The 20251-nt window shown below is 49.2% G+C and overlaps 6 protein-coding genes across 6 annotated transcripts; 2 read left to right on the forward strand and 4 right to left on the reverse strand.

The window, feature by feature from the left end:
• Positions 1–858: 858 nt before the first annotated feature.
• ARB_04804 (tryptophan synthase) lies at positions 859–3070 on the forward strand (the record flags this gene model as incomplete). Its single annotated transcript, XM_003016469.1, has 3 exons — positions 859–994; positions 1063–1366; positions 1429–3070. 3 exons carry the CDS (start codon positions 859–861, stop codon positions 3068–3070), a joined length of 2082 nt encoding a protein of 693 aa, XP_003016515.1.
• Positions 3071–3421: 351 nt separating this feature from the next.
• ARB_04805 (uncharacterized protein) lies at positions 3422–3886 on the reverse strand (the record flags this gene model as incomplete). Its single annotated transcript, XM_003016470.1, has 1 exon — positions 3422–3886. One exon carries the CDS (start codon positions 3884–3886, stop codon positions 3422–3424), a length of 465 nt encoding a protein of 154 aa, XP_003016516.1.
• Positions 3887–5772: 1886 nt separating this feature from the next.
• ARB_04806 (uncharacterized protein) lies at positions 5773–7287 on the forward strand (the record flags this gene model as incomplete). The annotated part of the gene is made up of 5 exons (XM_003016471.1): positions 5773–5907; positions 5972–6288; positions 6351–6625; positions 6698–6916; positions 6977–7287. 5 exons carry the CDS (start codon positions 5773–5775, stop codon positions 7285–7287), a joined length of 1257 nt encoding a protein of 418 aa, XP_003016517.1.
• Positions 7288–7591: 304 nt separating this feature from the next.
• Positions 7592–9211, reverse strand: ARB_04807 (uncharacterized protein; the record flags this gene model as incomplete). The annotated part of the gene is made up of 1 exon (XM_003016472.1): positions 7592–9211. The coding sequence occupies one exon, from the start codon at positions 9209–9211 to the stop codon at positions 7592–7594; it is 1620 nt and encodes a 539-aa protein (XP_003016518.1).
• A 1685-nt stretch (positions 9212–10896) lies between these two features.
• On the reverse strand, positions 10897–12652 carry ARB_04808 (uncharacterized protein; the record flags this gene model as incomplete). The annotated part of the gene is made up of 3 exons (XM_003016473.1): positions 10897–11001; positions 11060–12474; positions 12556–12652. The coding sequence occupies 3 exons, from the start codon at positions 12650–12652 to the stop codon at positions 10897–10899; spliced, it is 1617 nt and encodes a 538-aa protein (XP_003016519.1).
• Positions 12653–17165: 4513 nt separating this feature from the next.
• On the reverse strand, positions 17166–19675 carry ARB_04809 (universal stress protein family domain protein; the record flags this gene model as incomplete). The annotated part of the gene is made up of 4 exons (XM_003016474.1): positions 17166–17340; positions 17410–17471; positions 17545–18446; positions 18556–19675. 4 exons carry the CDS (start codon positions 19673–19675, stop codon positions 17166–17168), a joined length of 2259 nt encoding a protein of 752 aa, XP_003016520.1.
• Between the last annotated feature and the right edge of the window lie 576 nt (positions 19676–20251).

The following is a 20251-nucleotide window of genomic DNA, read 5'->3' on the forward strand; positions in this document are numbered from 1 at the left end:
ATTTTTGCATGCATAAAAAAGACTTCGAGTTGGGCTGGTTTCACTCCTTTTAGCATTGATTGTTAATGCGCTTTTTTCTGCCTGCGTTGAATTGTTTTATTCCGCATGGGTTACACTCCTTTTCTATTGTTATAGGTTATAGACAGAGCATTTGCATCGGATATGGGTACGGGACTACAGAACTGCTTTCTGTGATTTTTGCCATTGTTTCCTCGTCTTCCTTCCTGTTATTTGTTCGTGATTTAAAAAAGGGAATTTGCGATTTGTTGTTTTCTTGTCTTGATTTTTGTTTTATCTGAGCTCGCTAGCAGAATTGTAATTTTGGATTTTTTTTTTTTTTCTTGTTTGATCGTTTTAGTTTTAGCTATTTTGGACTCAACCTTGGGAAGTGGAAGGAATAAATATATTGGAGTTTATTCAAAATCTTCAACGTCCTGCTCGATTCAGCGCTGGTTTTGATATCAAACTCCACAACGTCCGTCTATTCTATAAATAAACGCAAGTTGGTCTGGTCTTTGCGTGGGGCGAAATCTTAATTCGGGCTTATCAGAAAATTGAGTCAGCGCAAAGACCAAAACTCCTCCAGGCGACCATTCCCCCTCGATTATTATTCCTCCCTCAAGACAAAGCTCTCACGAATACGCAGCAGACACAGCCTATTGTTCACTGCCCCTTGACCACTTGTCACTCGTATCAAAAGATCCCTGGGTAAGCGATTGCCCCACTGCAGCTCTCAACGCTGGTCTCGCCAGACCATACATATAGCTACCAGCATCTCCCTCAGCTGAGCCGAGCTGTCCCCAGGTATTTTCACCGGCAGTGGCCTCGAACTACACAGCATACACAACACCATTCACAATGGAGCAAATAAAGGAGACATTTCGGCGATGCAAGGAGGAGAAAAGATCTGCTCTCGTGGCGTATGTCACAGCGGGGTACCCTGAGGCCAGCGAGACGGTCGATATCATCCTTGCCATGGAAGATGGAGGTGCAGGTGGGTTCTCCCAGGCTATCCACATGGTATTATGACCGAACCTGGTGTCTAACGAGCGTTTGGTGCAGACATTATCGAACTTGGAGTCCCATTCACAGACCCGATTGCCGATGGTCCTACCATCCAGCGCGCAAACACTCAGGCGCTTAAGAATGGAGTCACCGTTACTTCTGTTCTTGAGATGGTTAGAACTGCTAGGAGGAAGGGACTCAAGGCCCCTGTGATGATGATGGGATACTACAACCCCTTGCTACAGTATGGTGAAGAGAGAATGTTGAAGGATGCCAAAGCCGCAGGAGTCAACGGCTTTATCATGGTTGACTTGCCGCCAGAAGAAGCCGTTCGGTTCAGAGATTTGTGCAAAAAAGAAGGGTGAGTTGATTTCCTCTGATTCAATAATTGGTGATAGATGCTGATGTGGCGTGCTTAAAAAGGCTCTCTTATGTCCCGCTGATTGCGCCGGCTACTTCCGAGGCCCGTATGAAACTTCTCTGCGGAATTGCCGACTCCTTCATCTATGTCGTCTCTAGAATGGGTGTTACTGGTGCTACCGGAACATTGAGCTCTGGATTACCCGAACTTTTGAAGCGAGTGCACACATATTCCGGAAACGTCCCTGCTGCGCTGGGATTCGGCGTTAGCACCAGGGAGCACTTCCTAGAAGTCCAGGGTATCGCTGAGGGTGTTGTTATCGGTAGTCAGATGGTGACTGTCCTAGGCGACGCTGCTCCAGGAGAGCGTGCCCAGAAGATCCGCGAATACTGTTCGAGCATCACAGGTCGAACTGTCCAACGCGGGCCTATCCCCGAGGTAGCCGACGAGCCAGGCCTTGCAGACCAGCTCGAGGCTCTTAACACCACCAAGAACCCTGCAGCTATCCCTGCACAATTCGGCGAATTTGGAGGCCAGTTTGTTCCCGAGTCATTGATGGATTGCCTCGCTGAGCTGGAGGCTGGATTCAACGAGGCCAAGAATGACCCCAAATTCTGGGAAGAGTACCGCTCTTACTACCCATATATGAGCCGTCCAAGTAGTCTTCATCTTGCCGAGCGCCTGACTGAACATGCTGGTGGAGCTAACATCTATCTCAAGCGAGAAGATCTTAACCACACCGGCAGTCACAAAATCAACAACGCCCTAGGCCAAGTCCTTCTTGCCCGTCGCCTTGGAAAGAAGAGAATTATTGCTGAAACTGGTGCCGGTCAGCATGGTGTCGCTACCGCCACTGTCTGCGCCAAATTCGGCATGGAGTGTGTCATTTACATGGGAGCAGAGGATGTTCGTCGCCAAGCTCTGAATGTATTCAGAATAAAACTCCTTGGAGCCTCCGTTATCCCCGTTGAGGCTGGATCACGTACCCTCCGTGATGCGGTCAACGAAGCTTTGCGCGCTTGGGTTGTCCATCTCGACACAACGCACTATGTTATCGGCTCAGCCATCGGAGCTCATCCTTTCCCAACCATCGTCCGAACTTTCCAGTCAGTTATCGGAGAAGAAACCAAAGCCCAGATGAAAGAACTCACTGGCCGCCTGCCAGATGCTGTCGTTGCTTGTGTTGGCGGTGGAAGCAATGCAGTGGGCATGTTCTACCCCTTTTCCAATGATCCCAGCGTCAAACTCCTTGGCGTAGAAGCCGGTGGTGACGGAGTCGACACCGCGCGTCACTCAGCTACCCTTACAGGGGGCTCGAAGGGCGTGCTCCACGGCGTCCGAACATATGTCCTTCAAAACGAACACGGCCAGATCTCAGACACCCACTCCATTTCTGCTGGATTGGATTACCCCGGTGTTGGACCGGAGTTGAGTAACTGGAAGGATTCCGCCAGGGCTAAGTTCATCGCTGCCACTGACGCACAGGCTTTAATTGGATTCAAGACCATTTCGCAGCTGGAGGGTATCATTCCAGCCCTTGAGTCTTCGCATGCTGTTTACGGCGCAATTGAGCTGGCTAAGACAATGAAGAAGGGTGAGAACATCGTGCTCAATTTGAGTGGACGAGGCGACAAGGATGTGCAGAGTGTTGCTGATGCTCTTCCTGAACTTGGACCCAAAATTGGCTGGGATTTGAGATTCTAAAAGGCGGATAGACAAAGGACTTGTGCTTTTATGATCGGTCGGTCAGATGATAGATGCCTTGACTTGGAATCACTTAGACAACAACTATATAATAACTTGGAAAATAAAGCTTTCGGGGAAGTGAATTGGGTATATTAGATGATTTTCGTTTTCTAACAAAAGAGAAAAATGATAGTTAGTCGACAAACAACAGAATTGAAATGATATAAGTTGTGCGCAGTGTAATTAATTGCGACTTGTTAGTTAATCCCGAACGCCAAATTCTTAGATATCCCATCCACACCAGAGCTCAGCTCAGGCTCCCATTCCCATTACCCAGACCCAGACCACCCAATATCCATAAACAGTGCATTACACCTTCGTCTCTTTTGGTTCGATAGGAGACGAATCAAGTTCGACAGGGGATGAAATTGGAGTCGAATCCAGTTCTCGAGCCCGGTTCACAGCAGCGCTTTTATCAATCTTCGCTTCCTTGCTGTCCAGTTCATTCGCTTCCTTACTGTCTAGTTCACCTAAGACAACCGCTGCCTTTGGCCCACGAGGAGCAACACCAGCGGAATCCGGCATTTCTGAAATCCCGCTATCAGATGTATCCGGCTTTCCCCCCTGTGGCTCTGATGCCTTGCGACGCCTAAAGAAGTATGTGGCTCCAAGGAGGATCAATAGAGCAAAGACAGCGCATCCAGCTGTAACTCCGCCGATTTGGGCACCGCTTAGACCTGTGTGGGCTGGTACTGGTACGCTTGAGGAGGTCGCGGAAGACGTGCTTGGTGAACTAGTCCGAGAGGTTGTAAAAGTTGAGGACGTCATAGACATTGATGAAGTACTAGGCATAGATGAAGTGGTGCTTGTACCATTATTCATATCGGCGAATTTGACACAGCAGCTGATATCGTTTGGTCCTGGACATGGCCATGGCTGAGGACAAAGGTCAATTTATGATCCGCAAACAACTCTTGGGCGTTCACCTACTTTACCAGTCCCGGAAAAAAACTTGCCATCCTCACACCCGTTGTTCCTCATGCTTCTGCACACACCGTGACCTTCACGTACATTGCAAATATGGACAAGACAGCACTAGGCAGTCATTTGGTTAGAGTTTAGTGAAGATACTGAGAGTCGAAAGGGTGAGCACCTCAATATTATTTGTTCCGGGGTCGCATATTCCAGCAGTAGACACACCCGGGCCTATTAGTCGTTGGATATTAGAACTGCATTTTCTGGATTTGTTTGTCGATGAAAAACACTCGTACAATTTGCCTTCGGGGTACATTCCCCCACCCCTTCGTTGGTAGTGCATGTATTGTTGTTGTCTTGAGTCGACTGTCGCCATGCCAGGCGAGCGCGAGCCCCTGAGCTGAACAGCGGCATCCTGGCAGCTAATGCGAAGACTTCTTCGGCCTGAATATGGCTCTGCCCAGAGCCCGCGATGGGCGTCGATTCTCCAGGTTATATATACTTTGGCAACAGAAGGGGGAGAAAAGAAGAAGACTCCAAGGTTGAACGACAGGAGTAGATCTCCTATCTTAAGTCTTCTCAATGACGAGGCAGCCATTCGTATTTATGATCACTGCGCTCCGCAACTGGCGGGCACCCTTTCCGTTTTGGTGCGTGGGCTGGCAATCAACAGGTTGTTTCACTGATGCAACACTGGCCCTGGGCCAATAAATCGAGCGTTCAGCCTGGCATGGAGTCCAGTTGATTGGCGTTCGTATTTTAATCTTCGTTTTCCCGCCCTTTGGTGGTCGATCATCGGCTTGCTGAGCCTTGTTGCTGGAATACAACGCCAGAGCCGCAATCTAGCAGCCAAAAAGCCTTTCCGGTGGCCGCGCAGAACATCTCAGAGGAGCGACGCCGCCTCTCTGCCCTGACTTCAGCCCCATATTTCATCGCTTCGCCCTCATGTCTGCTGTTGACGCTGAAAGTTGACGTTGAAGTAAACAACAAAAGCGCGGAAGCATATATATCACGTGATAATGACTAAGCAAACAGAGTTCGGCCTGTGATTGGCGGGAAGGCGGGAGCTGGGAAACGTCCAAAGTTGACGTCGTTTCGACGATGTTGTTGGTGGTGGTAGAGACAACCCGCCTCGTCTCGACTGCTCGAAGCACACACACAACCTGCAACTTGGATATCATCTAGGGCCGTCTCGCTTTCTCACAGCCATGGCTCCAGGCATAGAAGACCGCCGGATGGCTTCCGTCCAGCCTCGGCTGAAGTACAACACCGTTGGTGGTGTCAACGGACCCCTGGTCATCCTCGACAACGTGAGCTCCCAGACACGTCGGCATCCCGATATGCTAGATGGCAGATATACTGATGATCCGGGCTGCGATACTCGTTATAGGTCAAATTCCCCAGATACAATGAGATTGTATCGCTTACGCTGCCCGACGGATCTGAACGGTCTGGTCAGGTGCTGGAAGCTAGAGGTAGGTGCAGCAGATCCTAAGGCGTCTATATAGTTAGAACGTATACTAACATGTTCGTCTACTACCAGGGAACAGAGCTGTCGTCCAGGTCAGCATATCGACTTCAGTCTTGATATATCACGGATGCTAATTTGATGTGGTTTTACAGGTGTTCGAGGGTACCACAGGCGTTGACGTCAAAAAGGTGTGGTGAACAGGCTTATATCCTGTGCAGGACTATGGTTGCTAACTTGATAAATAAAGACCAAAGTCGAGTTCTCCGGTCACAGCATGAAGCTAGGTGTCTCAGAAGACATGTTGGGTCGAGTGTTCGACGGATCCGGCCGTGCTATTGACAAGGGACCCAAGGTTCTCGCTGAGGAATACCTTGACATCAACGGCAGCCCCATCAATCCGTACTCGCGAGTGAGTGTATCCACGATTGTCTTTATGTGTCCACAGATCTTATGCTAAGCCGTTATTACTCTAGGTATATCCCGAAGAAATGATTTCCACCGGTATCTCTGCCATCGATACTATGAACTCTATCGCCCGTGGACAAAAAATCCCGATCTTCTCAGCTTCCGGTCTCCCTCACAATGAAATTGCTGCACAGATTTGTCGTCAGGCTGGCCTGGTAAAGAAGCCAACCAAGGATGTACACGATGGCCACGAGGACAACTTCTCCATCGTATTCGCCGCTATGGGTGTGAACATGGAGACCAGTCGATTCTTCACCCGAGATTTCGAGGAAAACGGCAGTATGGAGCGTGTCACCCTCTTCCTTAACCTTGCCAATGACCCCACGTGAGTTTACTATCCCTTCCAAGACTCCGGATGCTGGGGTGGAGCTAATGAAATGGATGCAGAATCGAGCGTATCATCACACCTCGTCTTGCACTTACCACCGCAGAGTACTACGCTTACCAGCTCGAGAAGCACGTCCTAGTTATCTTGACTGATCTGTCAGCCTACTGTGATGCCCTTCGTGAGGTTTCGGCAGCCAGAGAAGAAGTGCCCGGACGTCGTGGTTACCCCGGTTACATGTACACGGATTTGTCCACAATCTATGAGCGTGCTGGACGAGTTGAGGGACGAAATGGCTCTATCACCCAGATTCCAATTTTAACCATGCCTAACGATGGTATTTTTATTATCCTATCTCTAGTTCGCTCCGTTCTTTCTGCCTGAATATGGCACTAACTTGGAACTTCAGATATCACTCACCCAATCCCTGATTTGACTGGCTATATCACCGAGGGTCAGATTTTCATCGACCGTCAGCTTGACAACAAGGGTATCTACCCACCAATTAACGTTCTTCCATCCCTTTCTCGATTGATGAAGTCTGCCATTGGTGAGGGCCGAACCCGCAAAGACCACGGTGATGTGTCAAACCAGCTGTACGCCAAGTACGCCATTGGCCGTGATGCCGGTAAGCTCCCTTTCATAAATTGAAACTCTGAAGCCGCAGTATCTGACAATGAATGTATAGCCGCCATGAAGGCTGTCGTTGGTGAAGAAGCTCTGTCTTCTGAGGACAAACTATCCCTTGAATTCTTGGACAAGTTTGAGCGCACCTTTATTTCCCAATCTGCATATGAGTCCCGAACTATTGAAGAGTCTTTGGACCTTGCCTGGAACCTTCTCCGGATTTACCCCAAGGACCTCCTCAACCGTATCCCCAAGAAGGTTATTGACGAGTTCTACCAGCGTTCCAGCAAAGGTCGGGCCAGACCAACCAAGGATACCCGAGACACTGCTGAGCCCGCTGCTCGCGCCGATAACAACCTCATAGACGCGTGAAAAGCACAATCTTCATCTAGTTTGTGTATGAATCGAGAGGAAATGGGCTAGATTTTTTTGTTACTAATTTATCATTTTTCTCGGTGTTGTATCTAAGCATTCGATATTTATACGCTCACAGCAGTCATTCTCTATGGCAACAACGTTTCTTGGGATAATCAATTTCTTTCAAATCATTACACCTGAGACGATCTATTGTCTCTTCGATTAGATTAAAACTCATTAGGCGTAGTATATCTATGTCTTCCCCAGAATACCAATAATGTGCATGAACAGTATATTAGGCCTTCAGCAAACTAGAAACTCAACGTAGCAAGCAAGTCGTAGTGAGCCCTGCGAAAACGACTGTTATTAAGCCAAACAGGCCAAAGGAGCCAAATTGCTTCGTCCCTGCTGAACGTTTAACCGAACGTTGCCCTATCATTGACGGTGTGCTGGTAGCAACGTAAGCTTGGACCACACTCCCGGTCCAAGCTGCACCAATTTTCCCATCTGTACTAGTAGGGGATGGCATTTTCCAGTCGGATTCAGACTCATACCAGATTCCATTGACAATAACTCCATCCCCACGAGCCAGCTTCTCCGCCTGCTCTTGTGAACAGGTATCTTTCACCTTCCGAAGATAACAAGTCGGTTTAGCCATCGGAGGGGCTGAATTGGTCGCTGTAGTATTTGCATCACCCTTAGTGTTAAATTTAGATATATCTACCTTCTGGCCAGTGGATAGGTCAACCGATCCCTGGACGATGCGCGAGAAGAGCGTGAAGAGTGTCTCCGGTTGGTAGGCAGATATCAAGTGGCCGGCGTCATATATTCGGGTGAATGATAGATTGCCGAACTGGCGAGTCATACCTCCAACATAGGTATCGTTGATGATGAGGGGCGCATAGCCAGCGGCGTTGAAGCCGCGGAGATACGGAGAAGACGAAGCTGCAATTGAAAATGCGGCTGCCTGGCCACCCATCCAGTTGCATATGTAATCCCTGTCCCCGTATATCAGAGCAATTCGTATTCCTTTACTCAGCAGCTTGGCTAGTTCTGAGATGTAATCTCCCCGGTCATAGTCAGCGGTACCGAGGAAGGCGGTTGAAACAGTTGAGCTATAGTCCGTAATATTCATCTGAGCTCCGATTGATTTCTGCACGTGTTCCTGGTTAAGGTATTCAAGGTATGTATGAGGCGGAAATGGATCAAGGCTGCTCTGTGAGATATCGTGGCTGCTACGTCCGAGTTTCGAGAATAAGTTGGGTGTTTCTGACAAACACGTAGAAAGCGCCTCTAGGCACTTTTGATTCACAGCCTCTACCTTGCCAGTGTTTTCAGGGTCGGAAGCTTTAATTTCTTCTCGGCAACCAATAACTTTATCTCGGCAGCCGCCCGGCTTAGAAAAATTAGTCAAGAAGCCGTCCTTCTCTTCTTGTGTGATAGCACTGATACCATAGCTATTGTTGTATGCAAAAATCGGGAAGTAGGGGTTTTGAACAAGGTCGTCAATACAACCTTGCAATATTCCTATAGATCGAACGTTTATTTCAAGCGTATCCGTAGGAGATAACCTTCCTTCTTTCAGCTTTGCATTTTGATCTTCGAAATAAGACACAAAGTTTGGAGCATATTTGCCTCCATAGCTCTCCGAAAATAGGTGAATATTCGCAGCGCCCCGAGACACTGAGGCGTATTGTGGAAACTCCGCTAGAATAGCTTGCAGAACATGCCAAAGCGCTTTTGCAGCAGTGGAAGTGGTGTTTGTGGTGGCTTGCACGTTATTGGAAGAAGTTGTACCATTAAGCCAGGTGGTTTTAGACTGGTTCGCTGGTGGTTCAGATGGAGGAAACGTATATTTTGAATCAAGTAGATTTAAGGAACCTTCCCGCAACTGGTCAAATGAGAATCCTGACTGCACAGGTTGGTCAATGTAGAGCATGTTACTGCCCCTGTCCCAGCCCCATTCTCTTGCGCGCGTTCCAAGTCTATCCTTTGCGATCTCAATAACTTCGCATGGTCCGGTCTCTTGAAACACGCCAACAAGGCTGGTACTTCCAGGTCCTCCATTCAAGTACACCGTAAGTGGCGCGTTTTGAGGGCTGAGTCTCGATTCCACCAACCAGAAAAAGGTGTTGATGGAGTAGTTTTGCTGAATTGACCCTGTTGTAGATGGGGGGAGACTGACGTAGCCAGTATATTGTCTCTGGTAGCCAAATGCTGTCTCACAAGTCCCTGAGACTGGAGTGGTGTAGTTTATTGACACCCCGTTGGAAATAGTGGCGGAAACCGTGGTTCTTGACGTCCCGCTTGAGAAGCTTGAGGATACTGATCTTGCAGAGGATTGCAGGGCCCAATAAAATATCACTCCGAGAGCAAGATAGTGGTTTAGGAGGTGTCCCTAGTCAATCAGTGTCAGGTATCCGTATTTTGTCGAGAATAAACAGTGAAAATTTCCTCACCATTTGCGCTGGAGCGACCAAAACAAATGACCTACCAAAGAATGCGGCGTTCAGGTTAATGCAGTCGAAGAGAATAAGATTTATTGTAGAGAAACAATGAGATTCTCATGTTTGATGGGCAGGAGGCGCAAACTCTGCAATATAAGCAGGCACATACAAAGCTGTACTCCCTACAATCAAACATGCCCCTCAGTAAGAGCAAACGGAGAGTACGAGTTGCCAACAACAAAGAAGCCGTTTGTAGGGGCTCCTCCGAAATATAGTCACGAGAATGGAACTGAAATCTTTCATAGAAAATTCAGGGTATTAACAGCATGGTTCCTAGCCCCGTCAAGGCTCTAGGAACTCCCTTCCGTTCTCTTCTGGGGTATCATTTATGATAGTTCCACATTTGCAGGGATGCTCTGCATAGCAAAAGCCACCTGAACGGAAGATCTTCCTATGATTCGCATCCGATAAGGTGTGTTGGTCGTTTGACAAACGAAGAAGACATGCAGCAATCCCTTCTTGTCCAACATGTGGCGTTCTAGTCGGCCAATGCATCGTGCTAAGAAACAAAGAAATGCGCCGACCAGATTGTTAGTTTGTAGATTATCGAAACTGACAGGCTGATAGTTGACATCGGTACACTGTACGCTCCGCCGTCTTCGCCCAGCATCCAGTGGGCCATTACTCCTGCGGTCCCAGTCAGAATCTGTCCGCCTCGAGCAGATAATTCAGCATAGACCATCAAATCAGCGAGTCCACGGCTTTCCTCACTGCCAGCGCTGGGATCACTTGCAGTTATGGAGCTTCCAATGTTGAAGGAGTTGAAGTTGAAGTTGAAGTTGAAATTAAAGCGACCCGTGACTTTTGGGCCAAGTTAGTTAGCTCGTTAGGGCTAAATCCCAAACGGGTAATTGTAACTACATCCTCAACATCTTCGCGTTTCTCACCCTGTTAATACTTGACATGAATGCATTTCCCGAGAGATGTTACTACTGATGAATGGTCACCGAATTCCCTAAGGCATACTGCGACGGGAGTTAATTACCTTGGGATTCCTCGGCCTCCACAGAGATCAGCAGAAGAACCACACGTTACAAACATTGTAGCATGACCATTGCTGACGAGGATCAGGATATCTGGGGAAAGGAAGAGCGGATCACAACCCTTCTATGGTGGTTTAGTTTGATACCAGTTCATGTTTGCGTTTTTTCCGTAGTGGCTGGTTCCCCTGTGAGCTGTCCGGCTGGTATTCCGCAATTGCAAGTCGGACCATCTTGAATCCCTACAATAACTGTCAGTTAAAAAGAGTTTGGACATCGCTGGAACGATAAGTTTCTCACATCGAAGCCTGCTTCTAGGCTAATGACACGCTTTGGCACCATGAGATATTGTGGCTTGAGTAGCTTGTGAGTCAGGCCAGCCCATTCCGAGCATCTGCCATCCTGGCTTATGGCTCTCAGGCCATGTATTCCCTTCTGTCCTACTGAGAGAGCAAAGCCCTGTAGGCCTGTCGACTTCGCCGACCCGCCAACAATATCCAAATATTGCCTCTCCCCCCCTCTCGTGTATCCCAGACATATATCAGGGCCTCCCTTAGTAATGAAACGGAGTCCGCCAACAAAAGGAGCTTCGCCAGCCACTACAGTGGTGGCTATAATCTGGTGAATATCATCGGGGATAGCAGTTAGTTGAGTGTAAAATTCCTTGCACCCATCTTGGAAATCCCGGCTCTTCATATCTGGATAATCTGGACATTCACTTTCCATGGGATGGATGACTCCGCGGCCCTCTGTCCATCTAAGCTGGTTCTTTTCGATATTCAAAGGACGCAGAGAGGTATCACCACTCCAACCTAAAGCTGCCAGTTCAGATATAGGTGACCGAATAAGTTTCCAGATACGCTTTCTATTTTTCAATCCTGGCTCGAAACGTGTTAGATCTCTGAATTTGAAGTATAACCATTTCCAGTCAAGCAAGCAGCTAGTCTTGTTAGCTTCGAACGCATAACCAAGCTCGAGATCTGGCTGGAATCGAGACCTCCAAAAGGACTGACCCAGGTTGGAAGGGATAATCCGGGCCCATCCTTTCGAGGCCTGGGACAATGCCAATGCATCAAGTGTGGGTAGCTGAACAATTATGAGCTCTAGGAGTTCAAGGGTGAGACTGGTTAGGCAATTAGGCTCAGCATAGCCACTTATTGGAGCTGTGCTTCGTTCAACCATCCTTCGTTTCTTTCGTTTATCGTTGAGTCGTGCTCTCCGTACGAGTGCTTTTATGCGTTTGTCGTCCTTCAGCGCCCCCCACGGATCCCGGAGGAAGAATGGTTCGGAAATGTCAGGTGTGCAGAATATCCTCGAGCCTTCCACCTTTACAACCCTTTGCTCCCACGGATAGTGCTCCTTGACCCTGCAGGCTCCACCATATTCATGGCCCCAATCAAGGGTGCTCATACCACACCCCAGAATGGGACAGGACCAGAATAAGTCCATCAGGCGTGCTATGGGAACTTCGCCCGGGCTAAAGAACTGTTCGAGAAGGGAATAGCATGAGGCGTGGATAATAAAGCCAGAACGGCAGCGCATTGGAACCCGGATGTGCATATTGAATACTACCTCATCCTCGGGATCAAAACTGGCATCTTCCAGGCCATCCTCTGGATCGTCCCATCGGCCGTCAAAATTGGGCGGCGCTCTATATATGAAGTGTGGAGCATTGTTTCTGCTTACTCCGGACACCTCTGGCTGCAGCTCTCGTGCTGGGTTGACGCACACTCCAGTGTTCAGTCAGTCATTGTGGAATTTCTTCCTCTCAGGATTAGACATATATTAACGCTTACATGCTCGATATTTGCTATCCCAATGTACGTTTTGCTTGAGAAGATTATAGTCGGGGAAAACATCTCTGCCGCACAGGACACACCCATGTAATATCATCTTGCTCTGGATCGTCTTTAGTTGAGTATTTACACAAAGTGAGGACAATGGACTATTATGTGCATCCAAAAGTATTGAAGTTAGCATCATTTTCGCCTGCAAAGCTATAGCTATTTACTCGCTGATAAAGTAGCTACGTCATAGTATTGAAGACCGTTGAGATTTTTTGTAACAAAGTTATAACTATGGCAAAGCTAATAAAACAGGCTTAGCTGAGGCGATGCGAAGATCTAGATGTATACGATTTCCGGGCTCGTAGATGAAATAGTACAGTTCATGTCATTTGTAACATCCTTTAGCTCTTGGTTTTGAGCAGCAATCATTTGAATTATTTTTGAGATGGCATACGACCGAGTAGTAGGCACATTAACTAGTTATCCAGCTACTAGTCCGATAACTAACTAGACGATATCCTTTCATTCAATCATCCGACACCCTAGGGGGCATTCTACCCAGAAATTTCAAATGAATCGGGGAAATTGTCAAAGTCTGCCACTACACTAAAAGGAGTGAGCCCACACAAGTAGTAGGCAGAGCTGAAGTTTTTTCGACAGTAATCTATGTTAGAGGGATCAGTGACAATTTTGGCCTGGATATCGATTCGAATTCCTGCTCTAAAGCTCTAAAAAGTCGCTGTAAGAGCCCTCTAACAGAGGCAGACAACAACTTGAGCTTTTCAATCCTCCGAATTTTCGACGTGATAGATCTTTTTCTTTTCTTCCGAGAGTAATCTCACCCACCACTTTGCTCTCTATCTCAGAAGTCTCAAAAAAGTTCGTGTATTGCTCTGGCTACTTCCTCCAGAGTAGTAGAGTAGCCAAACCGGGACGGTCCAAAGAGCCGGGCCCTTCCCACCACTGGTGTCTCCAAAGTTGTAGATCGGTTTTTTAACTGGCTTTCCCTCGAAAGAGAACTCGACCCTTGACTGTCAGGTACAAACTCATGCGTGACAACAGTAATTGCTTCGACACCGTTTCGAAGACGCAAACGTAGCTCTTTCCCTGGTTTTTGTAGTACCGAATACTACGGCCAGGTAGGAGTTGCTCGAGCGGATTATTCACTGGGGTCGTAGCTTGTCTAAATCTAGGATTTGGAGTAGAGATTTCTGCAACACGCCCAATGCTTGCTTGAAGTAATGGCTCTTTTTGATCTTGATCATGAAAGTGGAAGATTACTTCGCTGCCAAATTGTCCCGGCAGCCGTGCACACTCTGTGAAAGGTCTGAGGCCTGTTGCCCCCTGGCAAGCTGTACAGGCACACATCTCAGGTCTTCCTCGTGACTGGACCAACAGGCCGTTGATATACGAGGGCCGGTGAAGATGTATTTGATGAAGTCCCATGCTGCCAGGAATATGGCGGACATTCCGCCCTGGAAGGGCCAACGTCTCTCGGCCCAACGTATTGTGGACAAAGAAGGCCAGTTGCTGGCCACCGACCCTGAGAATACCCGGTGTCACCGTCATCCGGGCGATTTGAGGGCCATAGCAGACCAAAGGCCTATGTCCAGCCCATATATCAGTATCTCCCATGCGTTTACAGCGGCTGGAAGAAAACCTATTATTCACTACCTGGTTAGTAGGTTCGATAAGGCTTGGACAGCGGTGGTCAACGCGGCGAGATCTTGGTTACCCTCATGGGAGGGCAGAGCAGGGGTAGTGGTGGTTACAGCAGCAGAGAGGCAGGAACACCGATGGGAGGAGGAGCCTTTCACCCCAGGGGCAACATGGTCTCGGAGGGTCGAGTCGAAGGGAAAACCACAGGTCTAGGGACCGGGGAAGCAGAGGCAGCAAGATCCTTGAAACCTTTCTCAATCGCGGTAACAACGGACTTGAAACCAGGGGTCTCGCGATGGTAAACGACGGCAAACCCAGGATAGAGACCAAGCAGCGCAGCAAACGAGCAGAGATGAGAAGCACTGGCAAGATAAATGTGCAGAAGGGCAGGATGGGTTGAAAAGATTTTCTCCCACCATCTTCCTTCCTTCCTTCTCACAACCTCTCATTTCTCACTCCCTTCCACCCATCCTATTCTCAAATATATGCTGCAATGTACAGGGGTGAGTGATAGTGGAATATAGACACCAGTATGTGGTTTTCGTAGCCAGGGAACCTACTTCGCTTGCTGGAGTCTTCTCTATATGTGCTCGGATATTCTCACTGCTTTGCTTGCCCGACTCTCCTATTTGGGCTTGGTGATTTTCCCTGCCGGTTATTCCGTCACGGATGTGATGGATTCTGAGACCAGGAATGTCGTCTAGTTGCTGTTGCTATGGTATAAGCTTGGGTTGCTGTTTGGTGTTCCACCGTAAGGGTATTGATCGGATTAGTAGTCACCTTCCAGTAGACCTGGATGTCTAGTATTTAGGGATTTGATTCAAGCTCGCACGGGAATATTATATCCCTTGTTTATATGGAAGACTGGAGCAAGGATATGAAGTCGTAGTATCAGCTGCTTCCTTTCCAGGTCCAATATCTTCGAGTACCTTGAGATCTTCCCCTTTGATCCCCTGGCTAATTATGGTAACCGGCGGTGGTTTGCCTCTCGATAGCTTATATAGCGCTATTAGGAGAGCGTAGCTTGTCATCCTTCCTGGAATTTGCACACCTTGTCGACCCTTTTTGGCTCAAGATGCGGCAAGTAGTTGAATGCATAAGCTGTTCGGGAGTATAGGGAGAGAAGGCAATGTTGCGTTGATTGCCCAAGTATTCATGGCTCCCGGATTGCCGCTGTGCCACATAACGACTTATCAGTATGTCTTGATGTATATTATTGAATACATGAAACATACCTAATTAGGAGTATTCCGAACTTCATAGACTAATCCAAGCATGGAGAACGAAAGGAATTAGACCGGGTTCCCCTCCAACCGGCAGCGTTCGCCGACCTCCTGACGAGCTCGGCGGGCTGCCGCAGAGGCAAGCCCTGCCGCACGAGCATGAGCGACCGCTCAGCGTGCCGGGGAGCCATCAGCTGTCGGTGCAGCTGCAGAAGCTCCTGGAGGCGCGAGCGAACCAGTGCACCAACCAGTTCGGGCCTCGAAGGCCCAAATCTCCACCCGTATCAGGTGGAGCTGGCGTAACTGAGGGGAGTCAGGCGTCTAATAACTACACCGTTAGTTGAGTCACAACCAATAGAAATTTCAAACTTGATCGAGAGATGAAACCTTTGATCCAATCATGATTTGCTCTTCGATGACGTCCTCCCAATTAAACGTGCGTAGTTCTTTAGATCAGCCTTCGGATACTCAGGGGTTAGCCCTTAGCTCAAGGAAGCGGCTAAACGAGTACTTACTTGCTCACAGAGCTTTCGTGGGCCAGCGCACCGTTGTCACAGAGTCCCGATTGTTACAGGCAAGTCATTTATTCAAAGATCTCCCTCTATGACAAGTTCTTGACAAGCCAGACATCACATGTAGTTGCTGCCTGCTAGCTAAAGAGCTCTCTGCAAGGCTCTTGGGAGATATAACTACTCCAGCGGTTTGCAGAGCGTAAGCAGGAGGTGTCAGTGTACTTATCTCCCAGTACATATGATAGGAAGTTCGGGTATCTTAGACATTTCCTAGGAAGAAGTGGTGATGAAATTTGGTAGGAAAGGAAAGGAATTCAGCGAGAGGAAGACGGATATATATGCTGTTTGGGGGGCTAGAGTGAAGAGCTGAGTCTTCACTGGGCATCAAGGGGGTGTTTGGGGATATTCATCTCCAGCATTCACTACTATCCGCATCTCCAGGTCAGTGAAAGAACCACACTTATGGACAAGCGGTGCGGACAAATACATACGTATCAAAGGAGGATAACTGAAAGGCTTGAAGTGCCCTCCCGGCTAAAGAATACGAATATCAACGCTTTATTGAATGAACCTAGCCTAGCAAACGCCTATTCCATGACAAAGAACACGTAAAACCTGCAGATGAGACAAGAATCAAAAACTCCAGTCCGTATCACAATCACATATCCGTCCCGTCCATCCGCCCATCCGTACATCCATCCATCCATCCATGCCGTTTCACTGATATGGAATCTGTAGGGTAAAGTAGGTTATGCATTCTCAACGCCATCAAGAGTAAAACCACTCCGGAACATGACATGGCAGGCATAACAACGAGTAGCAACAGCGGTACGCAGGGGAGTGGGAATTTCAAATAACTAGTTAATAACAGAGCAATAAAAGGCAAAGTGTAGACCGCTTGCTTAGCATTCAGGTTCAAGTTCGAGTTAGGTAGGGTTCAGGGTTGGTGTAGTAGTTGTATCTTTTGTTCTTTTGTGTTTTGGTAAAGTAAGACCATGCAATGCAATGCAGGGCTAAGGTTTGTGGGAGGGGAATCAATCCTGAGAGATGAAAAAAGGGCAATGATATGATGACTGAAAAAGAAAAGCTGAAAAATGGATGATGCAGTGCAATGCTAGAGGACATAATAAAGGTAGAGAAAATAAAGCAAACAGTAACAGTCGTATCGTGAGAGGAGTAGACGAAGAAGAGAAAGGAAGAGGGGGAGGTCGTCGGTTGTATGGCATTAATCGATTTTGGCATTCGCAAGTTTCATGTTGGATCCTAGACCTGCGAGGTTGTTCGAGAAACGAAGAGGGTTGTTCTTGAACTTGGTGTGTTTCTTCAGCTTCTTGCGAGCAACCATCACCGGAGCAGAGGACTTGGTGACAAGATAGTTCGAGAACGAGCCCAGAAGAACGCTAGCAATATGTTAAGACGTTAGTGAGGCTGTGCGGAAGTAATATACGGGGAAAGAAGGTTAGACGAACCCCTTAAGCGCGCTTCGGCCTCTGGAGCCAAGAATGACAAGAGTCGGCTCGAGAGCATCGATCTAGAGGAGGTTTTATTGGTTAGTGCGAGGTCTTAACTATGTGAGTGTATTTTGCATGGAGCACAAAACTTACCGCCTCTGTGATGAGATGCTTGGGGCTCTTGCAGTGTATCACCTCGACCGCCACACGAACCTGCAGCTTCGTCTTGCGCATCAGACGCACGCATGTCTGTGTGAGGCCGTCGATGGCATGGGCCCGGTCTGCCTCCGCCTTCGATAAGGCTCTTGAATCCACTGAACCGGTTGCGCTCTCTAAGCCCTTTTCTTTATGGTTGTCTTTCTCTTTCTCCCTGTCGCTAGCAGAACCAGGGAGATGAGTGGTTGAGACTTGCGGTGAAGGGAACGATGATGACGGCCGGGTGGGTGCTTTTGCACTGCCTCCGGCCTGTGAATGCATTGTGGTAACCAAGTCCAGAACAGCCTTGTATCCGTCGCTTATTGGCGTTACGGATGGAAGGTCTGTTTCAGACGGTTTGGCAGAGGACGATGAGTTTTCTTCGTCGATGGCGTAGATGGCATACATTGTGTCTCCATCACGCAAGATAGTACCGATAGTCCACTCGAGGGCATAGACTGATTCCTCGCTCAGGTCAGTAGCCACGAGATAGCTACGGGTTCGACGAAGGCCTTGCTCAGCCTCCTCTTGCATCTTGGCAAAATCTCCGCGTACGATAGTGCGAATGACCCTGTTGGGCACCGACTGGTCTGTTGGCGAGAGGTAGACGTTCAGATTCTGGGCCTTTTTGATTTCACTGATCTCGGCCTCATCCTCCATGGGACTACCGTCACGGCCACCTCCATCACCCTCATCGTCTGAGCCAACGGGGGTATTGCCTTGGGAGACGGTGATATCGAAATTAGTGTTTGGATGGACACTGGTCTTGTGTTTCATGGGCTTTTCAGCCGCTGCTGCAACAGCACGGTTGTCAGGCTCAAGCAGAGACCGGACTTTATACGTTGAGGACACGGTTTTGCCTGTATATACTTGTTAGCACAACGTCACTTAAATCAGAGTAGGGAGAGAAAAAAAAAAAAAGAGAGAGAGAGAGAGAGAAAAGAAAAGAAAAGCAAAGAGAATACATACGTTCTTCTTCGGCGGCTGCCAGAAGACTTCTGACCTTTTTGGCTGCTTCTGGGTCATCTAGATCGCGATCAGTTCCCTGGCTGTCGCGTTTCTTTCTCGTCCGGCCACGGCCTCTTCCAACGCCCAATCGCCACAGCTCATCATCCGAGCTTATGTCTTCCTCGTCTTCACTGGTGTGGTCCTCACTAAAGCCGCCGTCAGGGGTATCATAGTAATCTTTAGCAAGCCTAGCATCGGAGTCTGAATGCTCAGCTAGGTCTTCGAGTTCCTTCTTCTCAATGTGAGGCAGATGGGCCAGACTGCCGCTTGACCGCTGCAGCGCCGCATTAGATAGCTTTCGATAAGCATGATCCAAGTTGATAACCCTGCCGGAGTCTGTGACGAAGGTGTTGACGTTCGACTTTGAATTGGCTGCCTGTGGATTTAGACTGTTCAGCGAGCGTGGTGCTGGAGACCGCGAGCGCATGGGAGATGTGGAGCTGTGTGGAAATCCACGAGCATGGCGGCCGATCTGTCTGCCACGCGGGAAGCCAGGTAAAGGCCCAAAGTCGGCCCCGGACATGACGGCGGCCATGGAGTTGGGGTGGTGCTTGTTATTACTGTTATGACTGTTGCCGTTCCCGGTGACACTCTTCTTGCCACCCTGGGTGACTCGCTTTGGCAGCTGGCTCGGTACGCTGGGCAGCATGCCAAACTGGTACGCCTCGACGCCGGTCTTCTTCCCTATCGACGGCAGGCCGCCATAGGATGACTCTGAGGCCCTACGCAGGCCTTCCGGCTCGTGTATGGACGGAGTATGGGCTGAGGAGGTGGGCGAGGACGCCGCGCTGTGAGTCTCCCTCAGCGGCGAGGGTGATATCGGGTCGAGCATGCTCCGGACGCTGGCAGACGACGACTTGACCGACCCTGGCCGTCCCGAGGGAGCAGGCGCAACATCGAGCATGGAGCGGATGGGAGGAGCTTGTACGGTAGCATGGTGGTGGGGACGAGGAGACTGGTTGTGCTGGCTCTGAGGGCTCTGGGGGCTGTTCTGCTGCTGCTGCGTGCGGCCCTGGAGGATCTCGAGGATCTCGCGCCGTTCCTCGTCAAGGGCGGACTCGAGAGACATCTTGGGGACCATGGTGAAGGGAAGAAGAGGAAGAGGAAGAAGAGGAAGCGAGAGAGAGAGAGAGAGAGAGAGAGAGAGCGAGAAAATACGAAAGCGAGCGAGGTAGGCTTGGATCTGCTGGCGGTTCTGGTGGAGCCAGGCAAAACCCGCCCGCGCCCAAAAAGCTCGACGGCGACAGAACGTCAGACGGAGGGAGGACGCTGGCAGCGAGTCGTTCAGGACGGACAGCAAAAAAGGGAGGCAGCGAGAGCGTTCCTGCGATGATTCCCAGAGTCAGGATGCTGGCTCGGTCGTGGCGCCGCAGCCACAGGGAGCGTCGCTAGCGGCAGCGCTGGTGGGACAAGGAATCAAGCTGTGGCAGTCAGTCTCACGGCAACAGGACGACGCAGGACAGCGAAGGGGGGGGGACAGACAGACAGACAGACAGAGAGACGGAGAGTGTGAGAGAGACAGAGAGACGAGCAGGCCGGCTTTCAGGGTCGCGATTCAGAGCGCGGGAGAAGGCGAGGATGTGGCTGAAGCAGCTCGTCCATGCTGTTTATATTAGGGCCTGGGCAAGACGAAGAACAAGGAAAGGCCAAGCAGAAG

The sequence above is a fragment of the Trichophyton benhamiae genome (genome assembly GCF_000151125.1).
Source record: "Trichophyton benhamiae CBS 112371 chromosome Unknown contig01989.5, whole genome shotgun sequence".
Taxonomy (NCBI): Eukaryota; Fungi; Ascomycota; class Eurotiomycetes; order Onygenales; family Arthrodermataceae; genus Trichophyton; species Trichophyton benhamiae.